Raw genomic sequence first — 15756 nt, forward strand, 5'->3', positions numbered from 1 at the left:
CGTTCCTTTCCTCGTTATTTCGAGGCGCGACCGCACGCAAAGGGATTTCTTTCGACGAGCATTTTAAATTACGCGAAACGTTTAGGAAAACGCGCTCGTCTGCCGCTTTCTTCTATTCGGCCTTGGCAGAAATTGGATAAAAGTTTTGAAATTGGTTTGCATACTTTCGAATTTAATTGTGTTATAATTTGCAAATTCATTTTACGCGTGCAGACGGAAACAGAATCGATCAAATTCACTTGCTCTAGATTTTTCAATTTTAATTGTAAATAGAAGACAGCAAAGTGAGCTACGTAAAAGTGTCGCAAGCTGTTTTCTCTCAAGTCGCGAATGCATACTTGCTTCTTTCTCGTTAAGTTCTAGAGGTTCTTAGAGAACAAGAGGTTTCTCGCTCGCTTGTTTTTCTTTTGAGCGAAATGAGACGTTCGGTTTACGTTCGATTTAAGAAGAAACAAAAGAAATAAATCGATATCTGCGCTAGTTCCGAGAAAACAGCTTGTAACATCTTACGTGCCCCATTTTGTACGTGATTCAAAATGGTTAATTTTTATAAAACGAAATGATTAATTTTCACCAAGTTGATTAGTTCCGGTTTCGTGTAGGTCATATCAGATATCGTGTCGTTGCTTTGAAACTGACACAGCATAAGAATGATTGGTTTTTCGTGGAAAACAAAGAAGTGTCTCCGGAATTACGTAATAAGACATTATCTTGTTAGTAAAATTTATCGACAGAAGAAAATCTCCGTCATTTTTTATCGAATAAACCAAGGAAACTCCCCTCGTATACAAAATGGTTCCTCAACATCGTTCAAGAGGCGAAAGAAAGATAGAGGATTTTATGGAAATCAGGGGATAAAGGCTGCATTTCGTGTAACAAGCTAATTTAGAATTCAGAAATTGGATATCGCTGTCGAAGCCTTTTGAATTGGCCATTGAAGATTTATTTAGTATTCCAAACTTTATATTCGGATTGCGAAGTGAATAGCGAACAGCGTGAATTGGTAAGCGAAGATTAACGATGAAAGCTACGGGTTACACGATGCGCGGAAAATTAAGAACTGAAAACCAGCGATAACAGTTATCGATCATGAACGGAGAAATTATTAACTGGACGAATCAATAAATGGCTGAAAAGCAGTGATTGGAAATGAAAAATAAAACGGCGAGATTTTAAAGAAAGATTTCAGAGGAAATAAAATGGAAAGATTTTGAAGAAGTGTAAATAATTTGACTTTGAAATACCGTTTATAGATACACGATCTTTCATATTTTTCATATTCGATACGAATAACACAATCGCGAATTTGTATGCTCGTCTTATGCTCGAATAAACTAACACAAAGGTGGATGTACGTATTCCTTTCACTTCAATTATTCTCCGAGTTACGTGATAGTTGTGTTGCTGCATGCACACAGAATGAATTTTATTGCGCTTACTCGCCACATCGATCAGAAACGAACAATCCTATGCTTTTTCCTGGCTTCTGCCAACTTTCTTTTATACCAAACACAAGAATCCAAACTGTTTGATCAAATGAAATTACTACTTTTTATTTTATTACATATTTTCTATCTTCCTTGCTCGTATCTATTAAAAAAATAATAATATTTCTCGCTTAAGAACTTCTCGTTTAACTTGAAAATTTCAATTTTAAATCTCGATAATATCGACAAATGCGTCTTTCTATACTCTGTACATTTTTAATCGATTTCGTTCTTTTTTCACTGTGTATGTGACGAACGGTATTTATTTACCAACCATATGTTGATATTCATCAGAACATTTCGAGAACTTCGCGTCGTGTGTTTTTCAATTTCACGGCAGGAAAAATCACGCGACTTCGAATAAAATAAACCGAGTAAGAAAGCGACTCGCTGACGATCTTCTACGACGAATGGAAAGCTCTCGTATTGTTCTTTATTAGGAAAAAAGGAAAGAGACAGAAAGGGAGAAAAGTAGAAACGAACGAATGTAGCGGTTGCTTAACGATTTAATTAAAAACGATAGAATGGCCGTTTCAAGCTTGTCTCTCGCCAACGTTGATGGCCGTTTTAAAACTCCAGTTTTATGGAAAATAAGATCCATGAAATGTTAAGTTGCTCTTAACGTTCACGCTAACAACAATTTTAACTATGCAACTATACACTTCATGTGAATAGCGCTGTTGATGGTAATGCACTTTATATTCCACGTGAGAGAGCATTATACGCGACACAAGATGAGATTGCTCTTTCCTAGATGAAATTACGTTTTTAGGAAACGAAATTGATCGAGAAACAATAGTTACGAGGTGATGTTTCATAAAAGACAAATATTACTCAGATATGGAAAACGACTTAAATTATAATTACGCTGTTACCACTAAGAGAACCTTGTAGATATCCTGCAATTGATGAATATTTAAGGATGGAAAATCGATAAAAAGGTTTTAAGACTTTCCCCTTTAATCCGACAACCCGAATCCTTTCTACCCGATCTTTTCTTACTCGAACCTTTTAAATTTCAATGAATCAAATCGATGTGGTTTCGAACGAACAGATCGACGTTTAATCCTACTTAACAAATAATCCGAAATAGAATCTTTCCGACGATCAAATTATTTCTTTTGTTTGAAATATCGTTATCTTTGAGGCTGTACGGAATGGAAAATAATGAAATTTGTAAGTTAATATTTTCAGTGAGATCAATAGCTTCGATGTGAAGAGAACGAAGCATATAAGTGTGGGTAAACACGGATATTAATTACGTGGATAGATAGCTATATATTTGATAAAATGAACGTTAATTAATTTTACTTGAACTTCCCCCGCACTTGGAATCGTATTATCGTATAAACCACATTTTTAATTCCGTGTCTAGCGGCATGACCATTAAACTAATTGAAACAGCTTTTCTTTAAATATGCGCGCCTAACATATCAGAACGAGTCACCGGTAGCTGCTGTCCGGTGTTTTTGTTAAATTGAATTTTCAGGCGAAATTTATGTCGCACGTACGAAGCAAAAATAGAAGCTTAGATAAATTTGAGAGATAAATTTTGAAAGATACGTGATTTATAACCGCATCCGTTTGAACAAGACCTGAAAGATCAATTTTCAGCCAGACCATAGAACATAGAAATTATCTCAATACCGGAAAAAGAAGAAATCGATTACTTAATCGAATAAATTATAGAAAAAAAATCAAACCGCACAAGTATATCCGATATCCGAATACTCTGACAACCGATCGCAGAATTTCGTTTTCCACGACCAACCATTAACCATTCGTCCCACGAACGAAACCAACGGGGGAAAGAAAATAACCATTTTAGGATACTATCGATCGCAATACCAAATAGCATTTGTTACTCACGGCTGCTGTCGTAGCGTATCCCATTCAGTTCCTCGAAGCACGGTAGCGTGGCCAGTGTACCGGGAGGTGTTCTCGGCCAACACAATAAAGAATCCCAGCTGATTTCGCATCCTTGATCCTCCTGCTGCGTCCCAAGAGACAACAGCTGCAGCTCTTCCTGTTTGCGCTCGAGGCACTTGATCGCCTCGGGATTCACCGATTCGTTCAGCTTGCTGATATAATACAAAGTGTTCAGCACGTAATTGCCGGTGTCGAAGACGCTCTCGTTATTCTCTTGCCACTCCATACCGGCCACAAACTAAACACTGTTCGTCTTATTCGTCTTCTCGATCAAGTTGCTTCCTTTTCGCCAGACTCGACTTTGTTCGAGCGGAAGCAAAAAGTGAAAACAACACGGATTCCCTCTTATCTTTATAGCAGCCCAGCGCCCTTGCCGAATTGTTTATAGGAATTATTTCTCGGTTTATAAGTGTACCATGTTCCTCTTAGAAGAAGATATCGCGATGTCGTTGATTCGTTATCATTACGCGTTACGCATCGTTGATTTTTGAAAATTTTTCGAGGAGCGCAACGTGATTTTGCGTTTCACAAGGACATAACAAGGACCATTATACGTCGTTTAGGTTTCGAGCAGTAGTCGTAGACAAGGTCGTGAAATGTGTGGCACGCGGCGAAAACGTCGATTACGAGCGGATCATTCCCTTCACGTAGTTCTATAAAGACGCGCGGTTAATCTCTAGGGACTCTATTTTTCACCGACCGACCGACACGCAATTATTTCCCCAAACCTGGTGTTCTTCGCGAGAAACGAGACCGAAGATAGTATTCCTGGCCAACCGCGAGATTTGCCGACTAATGCTCGCTGATCCTCCTAAATCCTTTGCCATTAAAGGAGGGTCGGTTAATCCTAGAGGAGTCCTTTTCCTCCTTTTACTCGAAGAACACAGGGCAAGCGTAACAACGAGAGGGCCCCAAAGAGTCTTTAATCTTTCTACGCACGCTCACGCGAATTTCTGCTCGTATCCTGTCTTCGTCCTCGTTAATACCTGATATAAGATATAATCGAGAAGTATATAATATGTCCATTCACATTTCGAAATATGATCATACAAAGCTTCTTGAATTTTTTGACATATAAATTAGGGGTTTCTAGAACTCGTTTAATTTTCTCTCTCTCTCTCTCTCTCTCTCTCTCTCTCTCCTTCAGATTTAATACGCACGCTTCTTCTTTTTTTCTCTTATCTATTTACGATATTGAAAATGATCTGGAAATATTACGATCAAGCAAACGTATTTTTTACCTCGCAGTCATTGAATTCCACGGGTTAATTCTCAAGGACCTTTTTTTCTTCCTTTCGTACAATATCAGAGTGCGAGAGCGTAACGATAAAAAGATCCCGAGGATCGTTTCATCCTCGCACACACGCTTTTTCCTTAGGATTTCTATTTGGTATCTTTTCGATTCCCGTTAATACGTTGTACAAGACCTTATCAGAAAACTTCTCTCTATATTTATCTATATATCGAAATGTTACGATCGAATGGAGTTTCCGGAAATCCTCGCAAGCCCGTTAAATTCCGCGCTCCAGGCACGGGATACCGCGACATAGGATTGCTCTTTGATGTCCTCTGATCTCACGAGTTGATCTCACCGGAGCTTCCCAGCTTCGGAATATCTCGGTTACACGGAGTCTAACCGGAAGGTGAGAGCCTTCGTTTTGTAATTTCTGGGAACACAACGAAATCAGAATGACTTATGACGGGCTTGGAAATGCTTCCTTTTCTAGAGCAAGGAATTTTCTTTTGGTTCGTTGCTATTTCTCTAGCCTTCCATTTACTAAACGTTCTTTGATCTTAAAATCCTCGACGGTCTAGCTTTTGCGCTCTAAATATGATAACGTACAGTGGTACGAGTAGTACGGTTTATAAAACAGTCTGCTGCAAGTGGTCGATCCGTTTGAAAACGGCACTCGACAGCCATTAGGCGAACCGCTTGAAACGCAAAGCCAATTACCGAACTACTGGCGGCAAGGCGTCCATCAGATCCAGCACTAACAGTTGGAGACGAAGTTCGCCTATTGTCCGCGCGTTAACGTCGCGAGCATCGCGCTGAAAACCAGTAACAAAGGCCGGCTTCGATCAGTTCCACGTTTCGATAGTGTACTAATTTCGCGAGAGACTATCGGCAAACTCTCGAGGGAGATGTTTCGAGAACCCACTCGGTTAAAGCGCGTATTCCTGCCTGATTTCAACTGCTCCGGAGAATGGTATTCGTCGATACCAGGGGTTATTACCGACTCCTTCGAAGATAGAAGGAAGTTCACAGCTCCTTATAATTGATAGTCGGTAGTTTCGTAAATGAGTTTCAAAACTTGGTCCATTCACTTTGTAATTTAGCTATTTGTTAACCTGGTCTACAAGTTAGGCTCCCGTTTCCTAATCCTTTCGTAGACGCGACTCTTTCCAACTGGCTATCCTTTCCGCGATACCATCGTAAAATCCTCTCTGAAAGTACGTTCCTCGTGTGACTCGGTGTCTCTACAACGTACAAATTACACCACCTCGAAGATTCTTTTATTTTCTTGGAAATCTTAACAAAGTTTCGCCTGAAACCTTGCCAGGTTTCTTACGATTCTTCGTTTCACGGATCTTTGGTTACCTCTACGCGACAGTAGTCCAACTTTTTACATTTATCGTTCCTCGTGGAATACCATCGACTTTCTTTTCCAATACGCTATTGCTATCTCTTCCATCAGCTTCCGATCTTCTGTGTTCGCGTTTTACAAATGTTCCTCGAACGTAGGTGTTCACACGTATTATTCGTGTACCAATTTAACCATGTTCGACTTTTTCATTGACTTTTTCATTACCGCGTTTTTTCCTTACCTGTTTTGGGGTAAATAATACCTTCGATAGTTATACTTGTTCATATTAAATCATCGCTTTAAAGGACAAACCTTTTCGAGATGAACTACATCCTTAGTATTTATGTTTATTCATAATTCCATAAACATCTTGCGATTTATTTCTAATTAGCACTTATCTCCTTCGTATTTGTTCATGCTTTTATAAAAACATCTTTCCATTGTTCCCATTTAATATTTCCTTTCTTCAAGCGATGAATTTCCTTGAAATAAACGATACTTTTGCGAGCAGTTCATGTTCATTTGTATTATCATTCAGCAGCGTTCCACAATAAGCACCTTTTAATAGCTCCTAATTACCACTGTGTATCTCCAAACGATCAATTTGTTTCGAATAAATAATATTTTTGTAATTCATATTCCTCTATGATAAATATCTTCGAAATTCATATTTATCCATAATTTTAGCGACGTCCGATCTTTCGATTCCTCTTAAATATCCTTCCGCTCTTCCGACGAATAAATTTCCTTAAAACAAATAATATTATTAACATTTCTATTTACATTCATATTTTGATTCAGCAACGTCTATCCCTCCAACTATTTTTAAGTACCACTTCCTTCTTCCAAACGATACATATTTTTTAATTATCTCTAAATAACACTTTACTTCGAACGACCAACTTCCTTAAGATATAAATAATATCTTTGAAATTCCCATCTATTTATCCTTCGACCTAGCAGCGTCCTTTCCAATTTCTCCTAATTACCACTTGGTTTCCCAAACGAGGCGGGTTTCTTTCAAATAAATGCTATCGATGAAAACAAATGAGCTTGAAAACTGGTGAAATATTGTTTGAAAGTTAATTCCGTATCAAGTTTAATATACCGCCGGCGAGCAGTGACATGCGACTGTTTGAGGCACGTGCTCGAAACAGTGTAAGAGGCTACTCCGTAGGAGCGGCGCGAAAGTGTCGAGGAAGCTGCGTCGCGACGCTCACTGCGACGCCCGATCGAGAGGTTCTGGCGTGTCCGCGAAGTCTGTCAACGGCCGTAGGAGACGCTACACGGCGGCGATATGGATTTTCGCGTGTACCTGGAGCCGACGAGGGCAACTGCCTGCTCCACGATACGTGCACAACGAGGAGGAGCATGCGCCACCATTATCCTCTCTCTTCTCCTCTGCCTCCACGTTTTGCTCGTCCTTATTTATCCTCTGCTCGCGTTCAACTCACTTTACCCCCATAAGCTTCGTTCGTACTGTCGTTTCACCTGCTTCTTCACCTTTACAATCTTTTTACTCCGATCCTTTCTTTCCTTCTTCTTTTTCTTTTTCTCGTCTTCTTTTTTAGCCACCGTTTATCCTTGTATGGGTGATCTGTTATCGTTTCGGGCGCTCATTTCCACTTTTTCTTCTCTCTGAATTTGTTCCGATTACTTTACTTTATACTTTACTTTGAAGCTTCTTTTCTGCTTGATTATTTTCTTTGGCTTTAACGCTTTCATATTTCGCGCAGATGGTGACGCGAGATCGATCGTGTTCCATTATGAGTCTGTCTGTATTTTTCAGAAAGTCGATGTAAAATTTAAAAAAATGCTTGATTATACCATGTTGGTGCAACTAAATGTGCAGGTGCGTGAAGTACCTGCTATCTACTACGGATAAACATTCTTGTTTCAGTTTAACAGCGGAACATTCGACCTCGGTTATGGCAAGAAGCAAAGAATCAACGGTAGAGAAACATTGTTCGATGATAACTTTGAAAATATGAGAGAAATATCAACTTTTTGATCAAATTGCCGCGGGTGTCCAAATAGTTGTCCTCATTCTTCAGGAACAATATTTGTGGCGACGTTCTTCTAGAGAACTTGAGGCTACGCCCGCCTTCTTCCTGATACTTTCCTTCCTTTTTCACACGTTGACGACTCGAATCGAAATTTCGTTGACACCTGGAATTAAGACGACCGACCTGTATCAGAAACGTCATCGATTACCGAACACGTGGCACGGGTCAACCTTCACCCAGAGAAAATTCGTTCGACCGACATTCGTTACCGAGTATCGGTGGAAAAAATTCAAACTAACGCGTCTGATTACGATAGGAATTACCCTTTAACGACTTTCAAGATCGTTTCCCAATTTTATCATTGAAAAGAACTAAGTATACTCTTTGTGAATTTTAAATTAAGAAGACTAAATCAAAATTACAGGTCATTTTCTCTTTAACTCTTACATTGATCTTTGAGAATCTCATTCTCGTTCAAAGCTGCGGCAAAATGTGCTCTACAGTCAAAGAACTGACATTTAAACGAAAATTTTTCAAGCGTTAATTTCGCGGTTGTGCTTCGCGACACGGATGCAACCGACGTATTCCTATTTTCAATAAAGCACCTTCGTTTTAATCAACGCGAAGAAAATGCAACGCTTAGCATAGACAAATTTACGCAGCAATTCGAGCATCGATCTCTTTTTTCAGGGAGCGAAAAAGTAGCGAGCACTTTTTATCGCGTCAGGCTCGTTTCCTTTTTTCTCTTTCGAAATATCCTGACACAGTGATCTGTCGCTATGGTCCAACAAAAAGTCACTCGGTTGGTGCTTTGGAGGGCGCGTCGATAGGAGACGATAAGCAACACGAGGATTACGACAAATGTATAGGATCTGCTGTGAGAAAGAAAGCGATTGCGAATAACTTTCCCATTAGATTTCTTTTCTTATATTCGAGCTTGTGAAAGAACGCGATTGGGTTGCTACGCCTTTTTGAATCTGCTGGCGATTCGCAGATCTTTACTGAACCAGGTTTTTCAAATATAAAACAATAAATAAAAGACGAAAACAATCGAACTGCTATCTGTTTGAATTCAACGTGGGTTTGTTTCTATTAGGTTCAATCTCTCAAGTGGATCGTTTCTCTTAATTAAACATTTCCTTAGAGACAGAATAATAATCGTGGACTGATGACCAAGGAATAATTTATTTAGGTCGAACTAACTCGACTTTTCTAATTAAATCTCTAAAGTAAATATAAATATTCTAGCATTGTTATTTTCTGTTTATCTGGAAACCCGCGAAAGAAAATTTTATACGTTTCTGTTATTTATCATGTTTGTATAATGATTCATCGTAGTGAAAATTTTCGATTAAATAAATCATAAGACCGTAAAATGACAAATAGAAAATAAGTTTCATAAAATATGTATCTCTTTATGTTCACGTCAATCCTCATCAAAAATGTTAAACACATAAGTTAGCGGTACAACAACTTTGGATAAGAAATATTAATGGATAAATAAGATTTCAAGAAGTTTTGCCTTTAAAAGTTTCTACGCATTCCACTAAATTGTTAAACGTTCTAAAATTGTTTCAATGATAAAATCGTTATTTATTTCGAAACGGTAAAAGTTTTTCGAAAATTATTGCGTATGGATTTGTAGGAATTTAATTGAAAAACAAATTGTAGTTGTTTAGGAAATATCGGGTATTGGGAAAATATTTTAATAAAATTGAATGAGACGCATACGGATAAATATACTTTAAATTAGAAACCATCAATTAGGCATCAATGTGTACTAATATTGCCGATTAAGCTTGCAATCGATATTTACAATTGATAAACATTATTTTAATTAAATAAAACTATACTTGCATCAATTATTTCTAACGCGCTGTTCTTTACACATTTTCTTCGTATATGAAATAAGACACCTTTTACAGATGAATTAAATAATTTGTATACATATAAATGTATACATATACAAAACCAAAAGATACGTTGTTATATACATTTTTGTCATATTGTTTGTTTTTAAAAAATTATTAGAAAATTATTGCGATATGTTATAAAAGGTAGTTCGACAAAAATAGCGAGTAGAATGTTTTTAACGTAACGCTGGTTTTTAATGTGCAAACTTTTTTGCCATATTATCAGTGGCCAGGAAGATCGTTACGATGAACGAGCGAGCGGATACGCATGTATATACTTCGTGTCGTCTATCGACGTGCAATTTTTATATTTTTTTTTTTTTTTTTTTTTTTTTTTTTTTGATGGAGAAATCATATTTCTCGCTATTTTTATCAGCATTTCCAGATATTCATGGTATGTATGCATGCTTTTGCCTATAACGCACATACATTTATTATTATTTTTATTTCGAACTTTATCCTTTTGTCGCGTTAATTATTATATCGTCAGCAAACATGATCATGCTGGATTTAATAAATTCCACATTTATTTTTCCTCCATGCAATATTCATTGTCAATGCAAATATCGAGATCCGATGGAAAAAGAGAACGGAGAGCTCGAGGAGAATTCATTAATTTACGAAGGGTCGACGATATTAAATCGTTAAAAGGAACAACGAAAACATCGATGACAGTGTACCAGTTGCCAATTTCCACGGTAACCAAAATATTTGCAGATGTTTCCTTTGTCAATTATCTTTGTATAAGGATCGAAATTATTTAGAAGATTTAACAGTCAGCTAAATAGTAAAATATTTCGAATTATTACGTTATTCCAATAATTGCAATAACAACTCTCAATGTTTTATTTTATGAGTATTTTTATCGTTACAAACTAAAAAAAAATTTATTTCGATAAATAAATGAAAATTTCGATAAATTAAATTGGATGGGAAGCTAGGAGAACCGATACAACTGATACAATTAGGCAAATGTTACTTCTTTCGTGGCGTAGTAAAACGACAAAAGAACGAGCCGAGTTATTTGTTTGTTTAGTATTTGAATTATCTTTTGTCGAAATTGTTAACGTATTTTATTATTGTTATAGGCCCATTGAAAAAAAAATTCGTTGATACTGATACAAATGAAAAATACAAGCTGCCTCTATACATAGCTTAAAAACGTCGGTTCAATATTTTATTAAATTTTCCCTAACAAATAAAACAGCTTTCATATGTAAACATTTTTCGCGTTTTTACTTAAAATAATAGAATAGTAAGGTGTGCGTGTGTGTATATATGTTGTTTCGTTTAAAAAAAAAAGCTAAAAAGAGGGAAATATCTGGCAATAGAATATGGATAGTACCATGTACGTTGGAAATCCCATACCTCTTTAAATCCTATACTAAAGAAAACTTGTCTTTAGTCATAAAAATTTGCAAGAAAGTATCTCGTAGCACATTACATAGCTACTTCTGGTTGTTTATTCTACCCTTTCTATCCTTGACATAAGATCGTAGAATGGAAAGAACAAGACAGCCGATGTTAATGCCATATTTAGAGTGGTTTCGTGCCGAACAATGAAAGTTTAAGATAAAACGTATAAAGATCGACGATAACATTGAAGAAAGCAAGTCCTGGTTGCTGTTTGCACAAAAGCCTTTCTTAAGGCCAACTCCAAACAAGATCCACGTGAAAATCCTGTGAAAAAGTATAGGCACGTGATACGCCAGCGACGTGTGCGAAAGCGAAATGCATATAATAATAATAAAATAATAATTCTAAGAATAGATCAGTGCGTATCCAGCATAATCGATTACAAAATAAACTAATATACAAATTTATGGTCAATTTGTTCGAAACTAGGACACTAACAGCTAGCATTCTGAATTTAATTTCTACATTGTTTTAATAGGATCATAGCCCTTAACAAAGGTAAGTTTACCAGGCATATTTATAAAGCTTGGCCAAATAATTGGACGTCCCGACTCTTAAGGAAATGCCTCCTAGTTAGTTTCCAGCTGGATAAATTTGTGAAAATATTTATGGTTACGGAGAATTTAAACGAAGGAACATTCAAAGGACCAAACTTCGAGAATTTTTGCTTTTCCATTAGAAGAAACGATTCAAAGTAAGTTTCAATCCAATAAAACTGTGTTTATACCGTATCCGAAAACCAGAGAAATTCCTTTTAATTTTATTAAATTTACTTTTGCTTTTCTTCTGCCGGGACTCGTCGCGTTATTCGAACGTGCAATTGAAACAGCATCGGATTGATCATGTGCCGAGAGAACTAAACGAAGAGCATCTTATTTACCTGTTACTATCGAGAAAATTGTTGCTTCAACCAGATAACAGCGTATTTTCAGCGCGCTCGATCCTCCGCCTATTCCTTTAACGAGTTTTAATCGCGCCAAAGTGGATGGAATAATTATCTAAAAGGACCAAGAAGGTAAACACGGAGGGAATAACGTTTTCTTTACTCAAGACAAAATACGTTTGAACGTTCTATTCGCTACTTTCCACAGAAGCAAGAAAATTAAGGAAACCATACTAAAACCAAGTCCAGGCATACGTTTTGTCGTGTAAATACACGATTTTCACTGCAGCTTGGAAAAATTTAGTCAAACTAGCAAAAACTATCCACTTAATCATCGAGATACACCGACTAATTAATTTCTGGTTAAATATTATACTATTCGATAGGCACGCCCGTAACAAACCTACTTTCCAGGATGAACAGCCGCAACTTTAGCGTAATTAGATTCGTGGATCCACCTCATCTCTCAACTTTCCTCTTTGTCTTTTCGCTTCTCCCTCTTCTCTTCTATCTTTCGTTGCACTCGTTTACAAACCGTTTTACATTAATCTTTCTATGCATGTTCAATGCACCAACTACTCGTTGCATCGATCATCTGTATTTTATTCTATAATATCAGTGTCGCTCATTCTAACGAAGAAACTCCGGATCCTTTTCTTTGGAACAGAAACGATGCACCTTTTAACACTTTGACTGCTACGCCAAAATCACATGTTTCGCTCAGGACTCCACGGGAGTATTTTTATTATTCAAAGCATATAATGGTAAAATAATAATAAATTGACGATGTAAGACAACATTCTTCCCCAATGGACCGTTTATCTTATTGGTGGTTACGGGTGACCATCGTGGCGCCTTGCTAACAGTCGATAGCGACATATAATAACAAGGCTTCGTTTATTTCAACAAACCATTCGCATTCGTTGTTTCGTCGTAAGCAAACCGTCCAGAATATATCGTTGAAACGTGTAGAAGATATTAGTAAACAGTATTTGCTCATTCTATATATGATAGTAAGGTATGTTCACATTTCTAACTTCGATTATATGATTATAAAGCATCATTTACGATTATTTTCTAAGCTGTGTTTATAATAATATTCGTAGATTACCCCTCAAAGATATGGATGTAAACACAGTGCACCATCAGATGCAAGATTTGTTCTCATTTTTTTTTATTGATGTTCTAATAAAAATGTTTAATTACTCAATAGAGCACCTTTTATTTCAAAGTATCTTCTATTTATCGGTTATATTCAAAATGCCCTAACTGTTAATTTTCATTCAATTTTTACAAGAAGTTGAAGCGTTCCGGTCACCAATGACCAATGATTAATGACCAATGATGTCGTATATGACCAACGTGGCAGTCAAAATGTTAATGTGTCTGCAGCGGGGTCGACCATTACAATGAGTGATTAGCAACTCGGTTGAAATTCTCGGCTTAGTCTCATCATTTTTAGAGGATACAGTGAGTATCATTTATTACCTTGGCTAATGTTTGCTTAATTCAGATACTTGGTGCTAATTTATCGAGATTTCCAGCGTATTAATTAATTATCGTTCTAGTGGTATTAGAGTTTCTAGAATAACGCGCGGTGAGCTTTCCAAACGAAAATAAAGCTTCTGAGTGCACATACTTTCTCCGAATGGCCGAGTGAGCTTACGTTCCGCAAAAGGAACGCGCGTCGATCCAAGGTAATGCGCTTGCGAAACGTAACAGCCTACGCGTACATACTTGAAATAACTATTTAACATAACTGCACGCACCAAGCTTCAAATTAAATTCATATAAAGTTACTTATTCGTGTTAGAATTTTTATTCAATTACGAGAATAACTGGTAGCTGTTATAAATTATGTGTACGTATTAAAGTTTGTTTTATCGTTGCAACTGATTCTTAATCGAGAAATGAATTTTAATTTACCAATTTAATCTTCAGCTTTCTTTGCTAAACTTTAATTTTGATTCTATCGCTTATCCTTGTAATTCTCCCGAGTGCTTTTGAATTTAGGACAAAGATACTTCGTAAGTTACTTTCTACCGACAGATTTATGGATCTGTAATAAATATCGGACACGTACTACCTCTGAAAGAAATGTAGAAACTACGGAGAAGACAGAAGCTAAATGTGTATATACTTTTGAGAAATGTTTCTACGTAGGAAATAGTTTACAGAATGTAGCGTTCTTAGAATAATTAAACAGCAAATTTTGTATGCTCTTGTAATAATAAATTCACTGCTTTATTTTACGCTCGAACAGACACGTACATGAATATTATTTGCATGCATCTATAGTACAAGGTTGAGAATAAATCTGACAAAAATTACAACTTACAACAAAAGTGTTTGAATAAATTTGAATTCATTTCTATCGAGAAACATAATCAAAAAAGATTTCTCAAAGCTATTTTCTTCTTCAAGGCTGTAAGTGCGAGAATTGTATTATGCGTCAGACAAAGTTAAACACAATTCACTGTCACGCACATAACATGAAGCGCCATTGGATAGATACTTAGATATGATAAAGTGCCCAAAAATATCGGCCACTCGACCCAAATAGCCGAATGTATATGAAAGTGTACGAGGTAAATGAAAATATCAAAATCGATGTACGCGAATAAAGGAAGGGCGTGAAATTACATTCGTGATTGCAAATGATCTCGTTGGTTGGCTGATCCTGCCGATACTTTCGTACCGTGCTGCTATCGTTGTTACACAAGTTACGCGACCTGATATTAACATTTCGATGCGTACGTTGCTGTTTAAACCTCATTTACTGCGATTAGCATTGCTTTACATGCTCGTGCAGTTTTGCATATAGCAATAATCGATGTCGTAAATATTCATGCGAAGAAATGGAATGTTCTCTCTCCCCCCTTTCGTCGCATTTCTTGCGATTATCGCATGCATTCTTTGTATTTTTTAACCTTTACTGATCGTTAATAATGCCGTTCAATTATGCACGAAAGCTCAATTAACATAAAATTTAGTGCAAAAGGAAACTTTCTCGAGGAAAATTCCCGCTTTTAAATTTATCGCGTGGCTGTTTTCTAAGCGCGTAGAATATTTAAACGCTCGATAACTCACGCGTAACTTTTACTTGTGCCGTTAACGATTATATGTTTCGTATTGCTGTCCTTTAAAATGTTTCCGCCCTATCAGAAACAATCCGTTAAAATCCAATACATCCTACCTGGTATTCGTATTTTATGCCGCTTTTACAAATAAAAAAACGAGCACATGAACATGCATGTCACGACTCTACCAGGTATGTAAATATGAAACCGGAATTTTGTATAGAAAATACACGTTTATTGTATGAAAATGATTAAAAATATTTTATTCGAAGTATTGCCCATCGCTAACTATACATTTTTCCCACCTGTCTGGCAATTGGTGGGTGCCACGCCAAAAAAACTGTCGCTCTTTTGAGGCAAACCAGTCATCGAGCCATTTTCGTACATTTTCGTAAGAAGTGAAGTGCTGGTCAGAAAGTGCGTGTCCCATCGATGCAAATAAATAGTAATCGGACGG

General features: G+C 36.8%; 1 protein-coding gene across 6 annotated transcripts in view; it reads right to left on the minus strand.

Annotated features, from left to right (window-relative positions):
- Positions 1–15756, minus strand: part of LOC100647840 (diuretic hormone receptor) — an 80269-nt gene that overhangs the window by 57280 nt on the left and 7233 nt on the right. For 3 of the 6 annotated variants that reach the window (XR_007227808.1, XM_048414752.1, XM_048414755.1), the window contains one exon: positions 3357–8170. The exons of 1 other annotated variant lie outside the window; for it this stretch is intronic. Coding sequence is in view for 4 of the 5 variants with exons in the window: in XM_048414752.1 (XP_048270709.1) it covers positions 3357–3642 (286 nt within the window). In the remaining variant the exon portion in view is untranslated. Of the gene's footprint in view, positions 1–3356; positions 8171–15756 lie in introns of those variants that run through there. 2 more of the 6 variants (XM_048414753.1, XM_048414754.1) reach the window with 2 other exon arrangements.

This window comes from Bombus terrestris, chromosome 3, assembly GCF_910591885.1.
Source record: "Bombus terrestris chromosome 3, iyBomTerr1.2, whole genome shotgun sequence".
NCBI classification, from domain to species: domain Eukaryota; kingdom Metazoa; phylum Arthropoda; class Insecta; order Hymenoptera; family Apidae; genus Bombus; species Bombus terrestris.